The 15,344-nt window shown below is 59.1% G+C and overlaps 3 protein-coding genes across 4 annotated transcripts in view; 2 read left to right on the top strand and 1 right to left on the bottom strand.

Annotated features, from left to right (window-relative positions):
- The window catches only part of STX1A (syntaxin 1A), a 114,216-nt gene extending 106,598 nt beyond the window's left edge, over positions 1–7,618 (top strand). The window contains exons 7-10 of one of the 2 annotated variants that reach the window (XR_012651039.1): positions 1,082–1,155; positions 1,472–1,609; positions 3,267–3,481; positions 4,174–7,618. Coding sequence is in view for 1 of the 2 variants with exons in the window: in XM_075032345.1 (XP_074888446.1) it covers positions 1,082–1,155; positions 1,472–1,609; positions 3,371–3,481; positions 4,174–4,251 (401 nt within the window). In the remaining variant the exon portion in view is untranslated. The remainder of the gene's footprint in view (positions 1–1,081; positions 1,156–1,471; positions 1,610–3,266; positions 3,482–4,173) is intronic. The other variant, XM_075032345.1, reaches the window with a different exon arrangement.
- Positions 7,619–7,829: 211 nt separating this feature from the next.
- Positions 7,830–13,304, bottom strand: BUD23 (BUD23 rRNA methyltransferase and ribosome maturation factor). The gene is made up of 12 exons (XM_075032347.1): positions 13,220–13,304; positions 13,066–13,103; positions 12,631–12,726; positions 12,332–12,414; positions 12,138–12,234; positions 11,218–11,314; positions 10,803–10,853; positions 10,192–10,277; positions 9,929–9,974; positions 9,557–9,618; positions 8,357–8,446; positions 7,830–8,207 (listed from the first exon to the last, which is right to left on the bottom strand). Exons 1-12 carry the CDS (start codon positions 13,265–13,267, stop codon positions 8,153–8,155), a joined length of 849 nt encoding a protein of 282 aa, XP_074888448.1. The 5' UTR covers positions 13,268–13,304; the 3' UTR covers positions 7,830–8,152.
- On the top strand, positions 13,297–14,686 carry DNAJC30 (DnaJ heat shock protein family (Hsp40) member C30). The gene has a single exon (XM_075032348.1). It carries the CDS (start codon positions 13,360–13,362, stop codon positions 13,993–13,995), a length of 636 nt encoding a protein of 211 aa, XP_074888449.1. The 5' UTR covers positions 13,297–13,359; the 3' UTR covers positions 13,996–14,686.
- The last annotated feature ends 658 nt before the right edge of the window (positions 14,687–15,344 follow it).

Here is a 15,344-nt window from a genome sequence, read left to right as displayed (position 1 = left end):
CCTGCCATGGGCAGGGACATCTCTCACTAGGTCAGGTTGCTCAAAGCTCCATCCAGCCTGACCTCAAACACTTCCAGGGATGGGGCAGCCACAGCTTTAATGGGCAGCCTCTGCCAGTGTCTCACCACCCTCATTGTACAACATTTCTTCCCTAAGTCCAACCTAACCCCACCTTCATTCAGTTTAAAACCGTTGTCTTGTGCTGGGGACCCCAGAGCTGGCTGCAGTGCTGAGGGGGTCTGAGGAGAGCGGAGCAGAGGGGGAGCATCCCCTCCCTCGACCTGCTGGCCACGCTGCTGGTGATGCAGCCCAGGAGACACGTGGCTTTCTGGGCTGCAAGTGCATATTGCCAGTTCATGTCCCATTTGTCACCCACCAGAATCATTCAGTCCTTCTGTCCTTCTTCACAGGGCTGCTCTCCCTCCTTCCCCCAGTCTGTGCTAGTCCTGGGGATTGCCCCGACCCAGGTGCAGGACCTCACAAGGAAAGAGATGCGTCATGAAGTGTGGAGGTGTCCTTGTTGGAGGAACTCCCCAGGCAGGGTGGCAGCATGCACCATGCCTGTGGGGTGGTGGCCAAACATGGCTGGGTGGCCAGGGTCCCCTGCAGTGCTCCCTGGGGCACTGACACACTTGTGGTGAAGGTCTGGACTGGGTTCAAGGTTTTGGGCACCTCCCTGGTCTGAGCCTGATGTGGCACTGCTGGAAGCAGGGAGCACTGTCCTATGGTCTGTCCCTGTGCTCTGCCATGTCTCCTCCATGCCCCTGTTCAGAGGTGCCCTGGACTCGTCCTGGAGGATGTTATTGTCCCTTTGTGGGAGGAGGGGCAGACGAGCTGTCCTGGGTAAGCTGGGCCAAGCTGGCAGCTTGACCCCCTCAAAAAGAGGGGTTGCAGGGCTGGCACAGAGCCAGGCTGTGGGATGGCAGCCCCTCGAACTGCCTGGTGCACTCTCAGGGCTGGAAGCTTTGCTCCACTCCACTCTCAGGAGATGCCATGGAGACAGCAGAGCCCTGTGGTAGGGCTGCAGGACCCGTGGCTGGAATAGGGGGCTCATGGCTGAACCATATTGTGTCACTTGCAGCTGGCAGGACCACCACCAGCGAGGAACTGGAGGACATGCTGGAGAGCGGCAACCCAGCCATCTTCTCCTCCGGGGTAAGCACCGGCACAGGCTAAAGCTGAGCCAGCGCCCCTCATCCTGGGTGGGTTGGCTGGTGGATGTGCTGCCACAGTGGCCCCAGTACAGGAGGGATGAGCACAGCCCATGCAGGAGGTGGGACCTGCGTGCTCAGGTCTGGCTGGAGGATGCTGCCTGAGCAGGGGCTGCATCCTCGCCAGAGGGTGGGGTGCGGGTTTGCTGCAAACTGCCTGGCTGGAGGGGCTCCGGGGCTCCTGCCTTCCCTCTTTTGGTGCCCCTAATCCGGCATCTGAGGGGCTGAGCACGGTGCTCAGTGGCCCTGTCTTCTTGCAGATCATTATGGATTCAAACATCACCAAGCAGGCACTGAATGAGATTGAGACACGGCACAGCGAGATCATCAAATTGGAGAACAGCATCCGAGAGCTGCATGACATGTTCATGGACATGGCCATGCTGGTGGAGAGCCAGGTAGGGAGATGCTGCAGCCCTGTGGCTAGCTCACCTGGGGAGGTTGGAGGGTGATGGGGCTGCCAGCAGTGCCCTGCCTGGGTGGGTGCTGAGGGGAAAAACTGCATCTGGGACCAATGCAGCTCCCACTGGGGCTAAGCTGGGCTCCCTGGGGCCAGAGCCACCCACCCTGCACCCCAGAGCTGGGGGCTGCTGTGTGCCCGGGGCGGGAGGTTCGGTGATGGGCTCTGGAGAAGGGCAGCGGGTGGCTGCCACGCAGGCAGAGATTTCTCCGTCTCCCTTGGAACACTGGGCCCTGCCGGGTGAGCTCAGGGTGCCACCAGCCTCGGTGGTCCTGTCAGGCCACCTCTGGCTGTGCCACCAGCCCATGGCACCTGGTCCTTCAGCTGAGCACATGCTCTGGTGCCTCTGCTCACCCCCCTTCTTGCCCACCATGCTGCCACGGCCCGAGGAGACATCAGTGGCAGGTAAAGCCCGCCAAGCCCCCGCCGGTGCTGCATGCTCTGCTCTGCATGGCTGTGCCCTGCATGTCTGCGGCTCTCGTGTGGCTCTAGGGTCTGCCTGTGGCAGGCAGGCAAGGGTGGCTGTGGCACGGCAGTGTTGGTGCCCCGTCCCGTCTGCCTCGGAGGACAGACATGGGGGATTCGCAGTTCCCTGCCCCGCTCTAAGGGCTAGGCCATGCCAGCACCCTGCATTGCCCTGTGGGTTGGGAGGCTCCAAGCTGCTGGCACCAGGAGCAGAGGGGTGCTGGGATGGCAGCGGTGCTGGGCTGGCAGCAGTGCTGGCAGCTGCCTGCTCTGCCCCTGGCATGGCACAGCTGGGAAGGAGAAGCAGCAGCTTCAGGCAAGGCAGGGAGCAAGCAGCAGGGAGCCTGGTGGGGGGGTCAGTGCTCGGGGAGGGGGTAACACCAGAGCACTGCTGGGCTTGCAAGGCTCGTCCTCCCCCTGCTCTCCAGCATGAGGCTGAGAAATGAGTATTGGAGAGCTGCTGGCTATGACCCCCCTGGCTCTGCAGCCCCAATTCCTTCTGTGCCATGCAAGAGGGTGCTGGGCTTCAAGCCACCCAGCCCTGCCAACCCTGTCAGTCACATGAACTGTCAGAATCTCTCTGCAGCTGCTTCCCTGTGCAGTCAGGATGGGGACAAAGGAGGTAGACAGGCTGGGGGGAGCTCACCCCAGTCCATGTCCCCATGTCTGCAGGAGTCCACATCCCCAGCCCATCCCTGCAGCGGGGGGGGGGCAGAGCAGGGCAGGAGGTGCTGCAGGGCCCTGCAGTCCAGCCTCGCCAGCCTCATCCCAGGGCCCTCTGCTCTCGGCAGGGCACTTGTGTGGATCAGTGGTCACCTCTGCATGTGCGTGGTTTTGTGAGCATCCCACGTGGCTCTGCTGGTGCAGCCCTTGCTCCCTCAGTTTCAGCAGCGTGTGGTCTGGTGTCAGTGTAGGTCCTGTTGCGGCCTTGATGTCACCTGAGATATTAGACAGGGTGGCCACCAGGCCAGGACTGGGCTGGGGAATCCCATTGCTTGCCTCCCTGCTGGGATGTGCACAGAGATCCCAGCCCTCTGGGATAGAGCCCACAGTCTGGAGCTCCCACCCCGGGGCACCCTGGGGCACCCACTATCTGCAGGCGACTGACGGTCCTTCTCTCTCCTGTGCAGGGCTGCTGGGCAGGGGGACATCCACGTAGTGCCGGGGAGCAGCAGAGCAGGAAGAAGCTCACGTCTGTGTGCGCGGGTGCGTGGGCTCTGTCTCCACTCTGCAGGGCGAGATGATTGACCGCATAGAGTACAATGTGGAGCACTCGGTGGACTACGTGGAGCGGGCGGTGTCTGACACCAAAAAAGCGGTGAAGTACCAGAGCAAAGCCAGACGGGTGAGTCACGGCACTGGCTGGGGCCCATCTTCCCCTGCCTACACTGCTGACGCCTCCGTCCCTGGGAAAGGCCTCTGCCTGGCACTCCTGCCTGCCCCACTGCCTGCACAGAGGAGCAGGTATCATGGCGCAGCCCTACAGGTGCCTGGGCACTGCTTTACCCCACACCACTGGGTGCAGCACAGGTTCCGCTGGTGGCACCAGTTGATGCAGAGCTCCCCGGCACAGGCTGTGTCAGCGCTGATGATGAGCTGTGGGGCAGGGGTGCTGCTTGGAGGGGAGGAAAAAGGACAGGGTGGATCCCATGGGCCAGGCTGGCTGTGAAAGCCATGTCCCTTGCAAAAAAAACCCCACAAAAACTAAAGAAAAGGCACGGTCCAGCTCTGACCCTGAGTGCAGTGCCAGCTGCCTGTCCCAGTCCCCACACCTGGTCCCATATCAGCTCAGCAGCTTGGGGACTGTGGGGCCACCAGCTCAGCTCTGCCAGCCCAGGGCTGAAGGGGGAGCTGGGTTGTCCATCCCTGCCCCAGGGCTGCTGGAGCCCCTCTGGCTCCCAAGGTGCTGCTCAGAGCCCACCATGGGCAAAAAGGAACAGGGCAGATTGCAGCCCCCCAGCTCTCGGGGCCAGCCTGCCCCAACACTCACAGTCCCCTCTGCCCTCTCTCCCTGCCGGTGCTGGGACGCCTGAGCAGAAGAAGATCATGATCATAATCTGCTGCGTGATCCTGGGTATCGTCATTGCCTCCACCTTCGGCGGCATTTTCGGCTAGACTCACCCCACGGGACTGTTTGTGTGCAATGGACGGAGCCACGCGTGCCATGGGGCCGCAGCCACGCCAGAGCGAACCACGCAGCCCCGGAGCCTCCCAGCAGCATTTCAGTTTCTAATGCATGGTTGTTTGTGATGCTGTGTGTGCGGTGCGTCTGTGTGGAGGGAGCGCCGGCCCCGGGGCGCAGGCAGGTTGCAGGGGATGGTGATGGGTGCAAGGGGGACCCTGAGGGGGAACCCAAGCTCTCATCACTTCTCCAGCCTGGGTGGCTGGCTGGGACCAGGGCGGGACAGAGGTGCCCTTGGGCGCTGCTACTCCTCCTGTGCTGGGCAGTCTGTGTTAGTGACAGTCAAGGATGAGGAGGGACTGATGAAGGGTGTTAGGCGTCCTCAGGAGCACAATGCCCAGTCAACCTCCCCCAGCTTCCCCATCACCTCCAGCCAGAGCTCTTATGTCTGTCAGCCATGCCTGTGCTTGCAAACACCTTTCCTTGGGCTGCTTCTCTCACAGGGCCCATCCCCGGGGTGCGCTCTGCCAGGCTCTGCCTCCCCCGTCCCTGCCCATCCCGTGGCTGTGCCTGGCTGCAGGGCTCCATCCCTACTGCTCTGCCGATGGCGGGGCTGCCCCCTTCCTAGGCAAGCCCTCCCCCGATGGGGGTGCCAGGGGCTGGATGTGCTGCTGCTGGTGGTGGGTGCCTGATGGAACAGTGTGGGATGAGGAGCTGCTGCTTGGGGCCATCACGGTTGCTTGGGGATGGGGACAGGCCACATGGGGACCTGTGCTGCACCCTGGTGCTGGCCCTGGCACAGGTACTTTAAGGCCAGCACGTTTCACTGGCCACTTGCCCTGCACCAAAGCCTCATTGTTCTGTTCTCAGCCCCGGCACACGGTGGCTCTGGCTCCTGCTGCCCACAGGCCTGTGCTCTGGCTGTCAGGGTTTGGGGCTGGCTCTGATGCCTGCAGACCCTGGCAGTGCTCGCCTGGGAGCAGGGCTGCTTCCAGCCTCACTCTTCCACGTAGGCACCCACAGCTGGGGGTTGGAGGCAGCTGGGCTTTCTCCTGTCATGGTCCCAGGAGCGGCCCTTGTTGCATCCACCCCCCTGCAAGCTAGGAGCAACAGCCTTCCTCCTTCTCTATCCTACCAGCTCCTGAGCAGGGCAGTGCCTGACTGCCCCTTCCATCTCTTCACCACTTCTTGGCATCTGCCTGCCCCTGTCACCTCCTCCTGGCACAGTGCCCTTCTGCCTGCTCACCCCCTGGGCCATCCGGTGAGGCACCCGCACTCACTGGGGTGCTGTGGGACCACCTGGGTGCCCTGTGCCCTCCGCTGTGCTCACTACATGGATGCAGCCACTGTGGGGTGGCCTGAGCCTGCTGGCAGCTCAGAGGGGCCCTGTGTTGCCACTGTCCATTTTCCTCGGGCTGGGGGCAGGGCTCTGCCCTCACATTCCTCTGGAGACTCCAGGGCTCCAGCTGGCCCATGCACATGCCAAAGCACCACAGAGAAGCCCAGAGCAGGGTAGGCACCTGGGGCCAAGCTCACAGCCACACAATGGGATAGGGGCTGGACACGAGCCCAGATGCTGGTAGCAGAAAAAGGGCACTTGATGGCAGCGAGTACTCCAGCTGCGGGCAGCGTGTCACCTCCCTGCTCCAGTCAGGATGAGGGCAGGGCTGCTCCAACCGCGTGCTCCTCCACCCTGTCTGGGTGCTCTAGCACAGGCGCTGGCCCTGTGTGTGGTGCCCAGAGGTACGGGGTGAAAGGCAGCAGGCTGTAGCCAAGACACAGTGCTGCCTTCCCCAGGTGCAGCCCTGCCCAGCAGCAACCCAGACACAGCTCTTTCCCTGCCACTGTTACCCAAGGTCTCAAAATACAACCCCTGGTAGCATTTAGCCACCCTTGGGAAGCGTGTCCAGCCTGGTCCCCTGCCCTGTCCAGCCCAAGCCCCCCACATGAGAACATCCAAGACCAGAGCCCCCTTTTTTCACTGTCCTGCAACAACTGATGTGAGCTACTACACTGCAGCCTGTGTGCGCAAAGGGCTTGGGGCACTGGGACCCCTGCAAGCTGGAGCAGGCTGGCTCTGGAACACCCTCCAGGGCAGGAGGCAGGCATGGGCAGGGTCCTTGCTGCAGGGATGCATCTGGCTACAGGAAAGGGAGCTGGAGGTGATGCATGAGTGCCTGCTGCTCCTGCCCCTGTGCAGTTCCTTGCCACCAGAGTCTGTGCTCTGCTCTGCTGAGCCAGCAAGCATGTGAGGCCCCCTCCTCCGGGAAGCAATAACACTGCTGGCAGGGCTGCTCCTGGGCAGGCAGGCAAAAAAGCTCCTCTCAGGCTCTCGCCCTGCAGCGATGCCCACTGCTAGCACAAGGCGACTTTTTTTTTCTTCCAAGCAGCAGCTTTTGTGGCACAAGCTCACATGACATCAGGGCTGTGGCCCACCCCATCAAGGCATGAGGCCAAGAACAGCACTGGGGGGATTCTGGCACTTGCTCCTTCCTTGTTGGTACCACCACTGCCAGCAGCCCCCCAGAAGCAGGAGCTGGACAGGGCCACAGTAGGCGATTCTGCCACTGGCACTTTGCTGGGATCCTGCAGGCAGTGGTGGTGCCAGGCTCTTACGCGAGGGAAGCAGAGGAGCAGGCTGCCATTGCTGCCCCACAGGCAGGCTCACACTGTCCTCGCTGTGAGGGGAGGGTGTTTCGGTGCAATAATTACCCCTGCACTACGGGAAGCCCCGTTGAGTTCCTTTTTACCTACCTGTCGTTGCATGTACAGACCAAAACACCAACAGTGTGGTTGTGCTTTGGGAAGACATTTCACTTTTTCTTTCCAGCCCCCAACCTCAGACCGCTTGTCCTTTGGGTTACACCACCTCTGTTCCAAGTGCCACCTGCCCTCCCAGCGCCAGGAGTGTGTCGATGCAGTATTCCACGAGCAGTGTGGGGCACGCACAGCTTGCACTCGAACTGGGGATTGTTTTTTTTGTAATTAATGTACTTGAAGGCTTTCCGAGGCCCCCCCCCCCCTCCCCCCGTGGAGTTGTACTGTTGCTGTACTGTGAGCTAAGTGTCCTTGTTTTCTATGTGGATCTTGACCCTGGCTTGCTCTGTCTCACTGGGCTGGATGACACTGTATGTTGCCTCTTTTCTCCTTCACCCTTCCCTCCCTGCTAGCCTCCCTTTCTTCTCCCAAAGCTTTGGGTGCAAAACAGCTTCCCGTTTTGTGGAATTTTTATGTAGAATAAACATTTGTAACTGTAAAGCTCTGGCTGGCTCCTCTTTGTTTCAGGGAGAGGGAGGAGGGGATGGGGAGCATGGGCTGGGGTGCAGACAAGCCCAGCACCCTGGGAGCACTAAAGCGTACAGGGAGCGCCTGATGTGAAGCACCCACAGGAGCAATCGACACAGGAATAACACTTCTGCCAGGAGGAATATTTGCCCTCATGGGACATACACCCCTATACTGCCCAAGTCCTGGTCGGTGGGCAGAGGGGAAGCTGGCAGGGAACTACGTGCTATATTCCCACCTCAGTACTCCCCTGCACAGGAGACCAGCAACACTTCTGACTCATTGACTGTTTAGTGAGGAGGCTGAATTTAATGTTCTGGCTCACCTGGAGCTCCAGATGGCTCACTGCACTCTCAGGAAGATAAGCAATGGTATTGCAGACACCAAGTGGCCAGAGCACTGTCTGCCACTCTACCTTCACCAGGAAAACCGGGCTGGAAGCTTTGCAGTTGGCTGTTGGGCAGCACCTGAGCCAGTTTACAGCTTCAAGAGCCACAATGACCTGTCCCAGCAAGTCCCAGGCCTGGGGTGCCCATCTATGCCATCCATGGGAGGGCTCGCTGGAGGGACCAACACACCATCTTCCACACCAGCAGCATCCAAAGCAATTCAGAAGCGAGGGCGGCGCTTTCGACCTGTGTATTTTGTGTCTGCTCGCACTTCCCTGTGGAGAAAAGCAGCTAAGCACAATCCACAGGTCATTCTGAGAGGGGAGGGGAAGGGAAGTGAGCTCATGGCAGGAGTTTGAACAAGTGACAGGAGGCCAGACCAGCACAGTCAGCCTCAGCTGAGGCAGGACCTAGCTGAACTTACTTGCCCTGTCGTCGTCTACGCTCCTTCTTCTCAAGGATCCAGTCCCGGCTTTTCTTCACAGACTTGCCTTTAGCATTTCTGAACCGTGTCCTACAGACAAAGCAGACAGCGGCTGGAGAGGAACTGAGGTGCGGGGGTACAGTTTTCTGCCCTGGAGGATTGCCACCCAGAACTGAGCATGCCCTCTGCTTCAAAAAACCAGCGAATACCCCTCCCACCACCCCACCCCGGATGAAAGAGGCTCAGCCAGCACTGGGGCAGGTAGCCAAACAGTCTAACTCCAGACGCACTGGGGGAAAAGGCTGCTTCCAGCCCCAGCTCTGAGCCAAGGGATACCTACCCTCCACAGGCTGCAGCAGGCCAGCACTCCTCTGTGCCATATCTGACACACCACCAGTACACTGGGCTGTGGGATCTTAGGGGAATACAGGCTGAAGCACAACCACCTTCCCCTTGTCTGTTCTACTAAGAACAAAGCAGACAAAGCCTCTGGCTTCCCAACAAGTTTCTAGTTCTGCTATTGCCCTCCAAGATCAGGTACCCTCTGGACTAAGTGAGCAGAGACATCAGTGTAAGAGGCAGGAAAACATGGCAGCCACAAGCTCCTGGCAGCCACGACGACTTTCCTCTGATTTTTGTTCTCTGTCTCTCCCACTGGCTGCAAGAGGGGCTCCTCCCTGCATCACTATCATGGGAGGAGACCTGGCCAGCAGGAGAAACCCCCTAGGGCACAGCTAAGCAGAGCTAAGCAAAGAATTTGACAGCAAAATAAAAGGAACACCAGGCTTCAGGCACAGCAGCCTGCCTCCCCAACAAAAAAAAGCCATGCTTGGTATCACCAGCACTGTAAACATTCCCCCTCCCATCACCACTGACTTATGCTACAGTGCTGAGCTGGAGAGCCAAGTGCTGGACAGAAAGCACACCTCAAACTGAATGCTCAGCTGCAGCTCTAGGGTAAGTATCAACAGCCCCATGATGCCACAGCAAAGCCCTCCAAACTAACCCATTCCACTCCTTGTGTCTGGGGCCCTTCAATAAGATAAAGCAGTGCCCATCTGGGCTGCCGAGGGTCCTCCCAGTCCCTTCCGTCACTTCTCACATGGCAGCGCTGTGGTCCTCAGTCAGCAAAACCCAGCCCTTATACCCCCTCCACTCCTTGCCTGGGGAGAACTTGCAGATTCAGCCCCTACACGGTACCTTTCATTGGTGAACTTTGCCTGGCGTATCTCTTCTCCATCAGCACACTCAGTACCAAGGCCCTGAAAAGCAGAATTATGAAGTCTCACTCTCCTCTGGAGCAGACAGAGCTAATAGTCATGCCATCTAAATTAAGGGGAACCCAGGCCTCTGCAAGAGGAAGGACTAGAGCAGGAACAAACTGGTCTTCCAGAAATTGTGGCAAAGAAACCAGATCTCAGGAAGAGCAGGGGTTGGTGACACTGACAGCAAATGTATAAATGAAGTCACATCTGCATGCGCAGAGCTGCCTGGCTCCCACTCTCACCCACAGCTTGTCCACATCACCCAGCAGCCAGGAGGGCAACTCTGCTGCCTCACATTGCTCCTCACCTTTGGTAATGTGCCAGATGCCCCAACAAAGAGACAAAGGAAGAACCTGAAAGAATAATAAGGAGCATGAAGCTGGGATTCAGCACACGATTCCCAGTCCCCAGGCAAGACTAAGATTGTTTATAACAGAGTCAGATCTAAGCTATAACCTCTGTCCAGGACTGTATCATGGGAGAGAACGGCTTGGAAAAAAAAAAAAACAAAACACTGCTAAACCCAGGCGTCACCCCAAACACACACATACACAGAGACACAGGACTCACTTCTTGGCTTTGGCACTGTTGGGGTAATCTACCACCATTCCCCCGGTAAAGCCAGCTCTCATGGCTTGGGCCGTGATGAGCTCCAGCTGGAAAAAGCAGCATGTGCAAAAGTTATTTAGCAGTCATCCACCAGCAATGCCCAAGAGACCTCTGGGCTCGACCACAGCTAACTGCGCATGCCAAAGAATGGTCATTCCTGCTCCTGCTAAATTCGCTCCTTAGTCTAGCCTGGGTTAATTGGTACAGCAGACTGTCCAGGAGAGGGATATTGGGCTGGATTTTCCAGCCCTGGGGAGTTACACTACAGTGCTGATGACTATCTTCAAACCCAGCCACACAGGAAAATCCAGGACAGCAGATGCAGATCATGTCCTGCCAATTTCTTTCATTTTAAGGCTTAGCCCAAGACAACCTGTGAAGCAACAGAAACTGCATAGGGCATTCTCCTCACAGGGTTTTTTGGGGGCTCTTGAAGAGCTTTACAGATGGTGGGAAGGACAGAGACACACACCAGATGTGGAGAAACACGATGCATTCAGAGCCCCAAACAGCACATGACTTCTTGGCCTGGCTCTGCCTGTTCCTCTTCCCCACTGACTGATGTACTGTACCTGTTCTGAGTTCTCGGGGTACAGCTGCAGGACAGCTCGGGATCCTCGGGCCTACAGGAAATAAAGTCAGTCACAAACCTGTCTCAGTGCAGGCAACCCCTCTAGTCAGCCAATTCGTAGCCCAGATACTAGCACCCACCTCCCCAAAGCCTCCTAGAGAACTCTCCCAGAAGAGCTGCTCAGACTACAGAGCTAGCTCCTCCACAGCACAGCAAGGCACAGGAGCAACAGCAGGGATCAGAGAAGCGTGAGACACCATGCAGGCAGGCAAGGAGATAGGAAATGGGTACTCCTGCCAGTCCTCCATTTCAGAGCAGCATTTACTTAGAATACCTGACTTAAAATATCTTGCTAAAATGCACCAGCAGGGATGTAAAAGTAGGCAGAGGCCTGACTGGGAGAGCATGACACTTACCAAGGCAGTATAAAGAGTTGAGAAAAATTGATAAAGGCGTTTTGGAGGGTTGTGTGATTTCTTATCAGCATTACAAAGCCACTGCACTGCAGAAATACTGAAAGAAAACAAGACATCTGGGACACTGAGCCATTGATTCTTTCGCAGAGCCTGTCACCTCCCTTTGAGTTTACTTCCAGCACTAAGCATGTGCCAGGCTTCAGGGAAACAATTTAATTTTCTCCACGCGGCTTTGCCTTCTGTTTTGCAGTTACACAAACCCCTCTGGAGACTCACTATGCCAAAACCCAACAAGCCACAGTAGTTATTCAAGCACAAAAGAATCACCAGGCATCCTCATTAGGCCAGGTGCTCAAGTAATTCAAGTGCTTAGCTGTGGCCCTTGCGTGGCCATGCAGGTTTTGCAAAATGAGCAATCCCAAAGCGAGCATTCGGATGAGCGAAAGATAGTCCCTGCTCCTTCCCAGCAGAAGGGAATACCCAGAGTTCTGAGGTATTCTCTAAGCAGAAAAGTGTTTCTGTCTCCTTCACCTAGCCCTTCATCCCAAAACCAACCATCAAACCTTTGATCCAGGGACTGACCTTGCAGCTGAGCAATAGTACAGACATACTTTCTGGCTTCCTCATCGGAGCAGGTCTCAACCCTCCTGACAATATACCCAATTTGAATTTATTTACTTCAATAAGCTTCCTAGCTCACCAGTACAAAAAAAAGACAAACATCACTTGGGCAACAGCTGTCAGAAGCTGCTTCTACCATCCAGAATCTCAGCAGCTTGCCCCACAGAGGTGGACTCATGTTGCATGGAGCAAAAAGAGTGACGCTCATCTATTATGCAGCATACACGGACCATGTGTACTGCACAGACAATGCAGTTATGTGGAGTATCAAGACAGCTCGCTGATAAACACAAACTCACCTGATGCAGCCGTCAAACATACCAGGCCTGAAAGGAATGCCATGACCCACATCTGCAAGAAGAAGGTCTCCTTCCACCTCCCTCTCCACGGCCACATCTGCGCACAACAGAGAATGGCTCAGGCAACCAGCTCACACCTCTGGGGACCACCTTGGAGGTGAGGCAAGGGTGGCAGGGGAGGAGGGCCCGCTTACCCAGCATGGCAGGGCTGATGTCCATGCCAATCCAGTAGTGACCCTCATTGGAGATGTAATCCCCGCTCAGCCCAGAGCCACAGCTGAAGGGAGGAAGAGGGGAAAGCGCAGGGATCACGGGCCTGGTCCGAGGGTAATGCCGGCCAGCCGCAATGCTACAGCAGGCTCTCCCTCTTCTTCAGCGCAGAACAGAGAGACGCTGGTGCCATGGGGCCTGGATGCCCCTTGCCCCGGGCGCCCGTCCAGCCGAAGGCCCAGATGCCCCATTTGCCACAACGCAGGGCAGGGCCCCCACTCACCCCACGTCCAGGAGGAGGCACGGCCGGTCCTCGGGCAGTCCCAGCAGCTCCACAGCCCGCTCTGACATCTGCGACTGGATCTCCACCACCCGGGAGCTGCAAGGCACGGCCAGGGCATAGGCAGCAGGCTGCAACCCCGCGCCGCGATGCCTCCTGCCACTGCCTCACGGTAGGATTTCACCCCCGCCGCCGCCGCCGCCGCATGGCGGGGTTACCCCCCCGCCCCCCTCCGCCCCGCCTCACGACGGGACTCCGCTGCCGCTGCCACTCGGCGGGGTCGTGCCCCCCCAGGCCTCACGGCAGGACCCCCCCCCCCCCCACGCCCGGCGGGCTCCCCCACTGTCCGCCCCATGACGAGCCACATCCCCCGCCACCGCCTCACGACAGGACGGCCCGCGCGGCCCGGCAGCCCCGGATCGATCGCCCCCGCCGTACTTCTGCGTGTACTTCCGCGCCTCGGCCTCATCGTAGAACTGTCAACGAGAGAGAGGCGGAGCCGGTGAGGCCCAGGACCCCCGGGAATGGAACGGGACGAACAGAGGAGAACGGAAGAGACCGGCCCGGCCCTCCCGCCCGCCCCGCCGCTCACCAGCTCGGGGGGCCCGCGGTGCTCGGGCCGGCGCCCGCTGCCGGCCATGCCGCCGCGTGACGTCACTGCCCTGCGCCGGGCGCGGAGGGCCCCGACGCGCCCAAAATGGCGGCGGGCGGGCGCTGAGGCGGCGCGGCGGGATGGAGCCGGCAGCGCTCGGCCGCCTGCGGCGCCTCCTGCCCGCCGCCCCGGGGGCCCCGCGGCCCGGCCGGGCCCTGGCGCCGTCCCGCGGCGGGCAGACGGGCGGCGGAGCTCCGCGGGCGCGCCGCGACCTGTACGAGGTGCTGGGGGTCCCGGCCACGGCGACGGCGGCGCAGATCAAGACGGCGTACTACGAGCAGTCGTTCCGCTACCACCCCGACCGCAACGCCGGCAGTGCCGCCGCCGCCGCCCGCTTCGCCGCCGTTAGCGAGGCCTATCGGGTGCTCGGCAGCGCCGCCCTGCGCCGCAAGTACGACCGCGGTCTCCTCAGCCGCGAGGACCTGCGCGGCGCCCCACAGCCCAAGGGCCGCCCGCCCGCTCCCCCCGCGCCGCCGCCCCCGGCCCCCGCTGCCGCCCGCCGCGGGCCCGTCCCGCCGCCCTTCGACTTCGACGCCTTCTACCGGGCGCACTACGGGGAGCAGCTGGAGCGGGAGCGGGTGCTGCGGGCGCGGCGGGAGCAGCTGCGCCTCCGCCGGGAGGAGGCCGCGGCCCAGGGACGCTTCCGTCTCCTCTCCGACTTCTCGGTCGGGCTCATCTTCTTCCTGGGTTTCGCTATCCTCTACGGCCTCAAGTGACAGCGGGGCCACTGCAGCGCAGGGTAGCCGCCGGGGAACCCACATAGCTCCACTGCTGCGGTGGGACGGAGTGTCACCGGTGGGCATGGCAGTTGGCTGGGGGGCGTTTCCTGCACCTGCACAGCTGGCAGGCACCAAGTGCAGGCTCTGCTCCTGCGGCCGTGACATTTCATCTCTACTGGCGTGACCTCCAGATGCAGTACGTGACCAGCAGGCACCATGCGTGGGCTCTGCTCCTGAGGCTGAGACATGTCCCTTCTGCCAGCGTGACCTTCAGAGATGGTGCACAACTAGCAGGCTCCTTGTGCGGGCTCTGGTCCGTGGGCTGTGACCTGACCCCTCTGCCAGCATGACCTTCAGACATGGAGGGCAACTGGCAGGCCCAATATATGGCTGCGATGTGACCTCTGCAAGTGTGACCTGCAGACAGCGTGTGACAACCACTGGCTACCGCATGTGGGCTCTGCTCCGCAGGCTGTGATGTGCCCCTGCCACCAGCGTGACCTTGCAGACATGGCTTGACAGGCTGCTATGTGCCCCCTCTGCCAATATGACCTGCAGACAGTGCCTGACAGGTAAATGTGGTTCGTGGACTCTGCTTTGTGGAGGGGACATTGGCACTACTGTTTGACCTTGGTGGGAACCATGTGCCTGGTCTAAGCTACAGCAGAGATTAAATGGCTGTCAGTGGTGTTTGTGTGCTGTGTGTGTTCGTGGGGGGTGCTCTCACCAGTGCCGAGTTAAGGCTCTCTGTGGTTTTCTGTTAATCCGAGACCTGCCACCTCTGTGCTGTCACATTTGTTGGTACGACGTCTTTGGGAAATTTTAGGAGTGTTGGTCTCCAAACTGCATCATTGCCCTCATCTGTCCCAGTTCAGGGCTTGCCCTGCTGTGTCACAAGTACGGAAGACTTGGCTTCAGCAGCCTGGAATAATGAAACCTGGGCCCCTGGCAGCTCCTGTCCTGGTCAGTGTGTGACATCGGCTGGAGGTGCTGTCCAAAACACTGCTGTGTTTAGAACAGCCTGTCCTGTCTTGGGCTTGCCAGGAGCTTTGGACAAGACCATCCCGTACAGGCCTTCGTGGCTGGGAGTGGTATGCTTCTGAGCACTGAATGCCATTACTTGTCTTTTATATGTATCTAAGCATCATTTGCACATAAGAATATTTGCCTATTTAAGTACTGAAGTGTTTTAAGAACTAAAGATTGTGTGTCTTGGAGCTTCTGTCTTTCCTTGGGTGAAGGTTTCACCTGTGCTATGCTGGTACTATGTGGAGTGAGCGAAGCTTCATGGTATTGAACTCTGAGTGTGCCAAAGACTTCATTCATCTGCATTACTTTGCACTGGA

The sequence above is a fragment of the Buteo buteo genome, chromosome 7, assembly GCF_964188355.1.
Source record: "Buteo buteo chromosome 7, bButBut1.hap1.1, whole genome shotgun sequence".
Classification (NCBI taxonomy): Eukaryota; Metazoa; Chordata; class Aves; order Accipitriformes; family Accipitridae; genus Buteo; species Buteo buteo.
This window is presented reverse-complemented; position numbering and strand designations above follow the sequence as displayed.